Below are 2,004 nucleotides of genomic sequence, written 5' to 3'. Positions count from 1 at the left end.
GCTGTCTAATACAATGCCAGGTTGGCTAATTGATTATACCACATCTCTCTTTCTTGAGTTTGGAACAGAAGACACTTTACATTCTTTAGAGAGGATAGACTCTGCAGAGTATTTATACTTTAAAAAATTAAAGGAATAAAACAAAAAATTAGATCAAACAGAAAAACGGACATCGAATTTCTGTAGATGCATAAAAGCAAGAACTTGAACTTGAGACTTCTTGGTCAGCTAGCTATAAGTGGGAAACAGCTTAACCGTGCCTCACAAATCCAATGTCCACTGATCAAATGTCCTTGTGTTGGGCTTTTGTAATTAAAGTACATGTATCATTCAGTAGACGAGTATGAAATTCCACCTAAATGTGTATGTTTCAAAACTCAAAAATTCTTTGAAATAGGATGCATGTCTAATGCACCTGTGAATGCATTCTGATGCATTTTATGTGTATGCAAAATTTCTAATCTTTAATGTATGTTGCAATTGTTGTGACCAGAGTGCTGTATAGCTACACATCTTAACAAAGGCCAATTTCTGTTACACGCAAAAGCATGTATGTCTGTAGGACATCGACCCTATAGTGTTAATTTTTGTGGAGGTTTAATCTCTCGGCCACTTCGTGTTGTGTAATGTGTTTGTGTTTGCTCACTATGGGTGTGTTGCATTGGTGGTGATGCACACCTGGGTGCAGTCACAGGCAACGACGATGATTTGTTGTTGCCATTACCACCTGACTTGGTTCCGATAACAGCATTGTCTGGAGGGTGTCTGTCATCTGTTTGACTTAGCCTGTCTCTTGGAGTTGAGATCAGCGATGTAGCCACATGTGTTGACTTCCTTTCATCACACGGACCAAGGCTTCGTCTGCGTAGATGGGATCGATTTCGTCTTTTCATCCCTCTTGGAGTGTCAACAAGATAAGACCTCTCATGTACATCTCCTCCTCTTGATTGATAGGGTTTGAGGATTGATGCTTTTTCAAGCTTAGGTTCTGTAATCCAGACAGTTTCGTTTCGTTCGAAATTCTGAAGTCTTTTACCGCCATGCCTTCTATCGAAGTAGTTCTTCTGCTGGTTCTTCATGTGTTTATCAACAGAACGAAACTGCTTCAGCTTCCGGCCCTGAGGTTTCAGTTGAGATGGCAGACTAGGTAATTTGGTTCTCAACTGTCTTCCTTGCAAAAGTTCTGCTGGACTTTGTCCTTGTTTGAGTGGCGTTGCTCTATAGTTGAGAATGGCAATGTGGGGGTCATCTGCTTTTCGAAGAAGATTTTTCACTGTCTGTACAGCTCTTTCAGCCTCGCCGTTCCCTTGTGGATGTTTTGGACTGCTCGTTTTATGTTCAAACCCGTATGTTTCTGCAAAGTTTGCAAACTCACATGAAGCAAACTGAGGTCCGTTGTCACTTATGACAATCTCTGGTATTCCATACTTGGCAAATATAGACTTTGAGTGTTCAACCACAGTTGACGACGTTGTCTTTCTGAGTAGGACTATCTCTATCCATCGGGAGAAATAATCGACGATCAACAAATAATTATGGTAATAGCCGTCTGTGTTTTTCGCAGATTGAGCATTTCCGTACTTCCTCTTCGATCTGGTGTGAAATTCCTGGCCACCACACTGAAGACTTGGCAAATGCACGAGACTTGACAACTCCTTGGTGACCTTCATGGATTCTTCGTAGGATTTCCTTTTGCATCGATGTCGGAATCACCATCCTTGCATTGTAAAGGAGTAGTCCATGGGCCATGGTAAGTTCATGACTCACAGTCCAGAATGGCTTCAGCCTTAGGTCTTTCTTGCAGTAATCAGGCCAGCATCCAGATTTGCAGTAGCTGTTAACTTTCTGGCAAACCTCATCATTGCCCTGTTCCATTTTGATCTCGTCCGGTTTCGTTTTCGAAGCTGGGAAGCTTTCTATGACTGCTCTGACAAATGAGTTCACTGCATCTTCTTGTAAGCTTGCTTCTCTCAGGGGAGCTCTGGACAACATATCAGCTGCATG

At 42.0% G+C, this 2,004-nt stretch overlaps 1 protein-coding gene across 1 annotated transcript in view; it reads right to left on the bottom strand.

The window, feature by feature from the left end:
• Positions 1–291: 291 nt before the first annotated feature.
• LOC106013702 (uncharacterized protein K02A2.6) overlaps positions 292–2,004 on the bottom strand; it is a gene marked incomplete in the record, with an annotated part of 5,017 nt that continues 3,304 nt past the window's right edge. Inside the window, 1 exon segment of the mRNA XM_035973342.1 lies at positions 292–1,534. Within this exon segment, the coding sequence (XP_035829235.1) occupies positions 573–1,534 (962 nt within the window).

Source organism: Aplysia californica, unplaced genomic scaffold, assembly GCF_000002075.1.
Source record: "Aplysia californica isolate F4 #8 unplaced genomic scaffold, AplCal3.0 scaffold01150, whole genome shotgun sequence".
NCBI lineage: Eukaryota > Metazoa > Mollusca > Gastropoda > Aplysiida > Aplysiidae > Aplysia > Aplysia californica.
The sequence above is the reverse complement of the archived record's forward strand: the minus strand, read 5'-3'. Positions and strand labels throughout refer to the sequence as shown.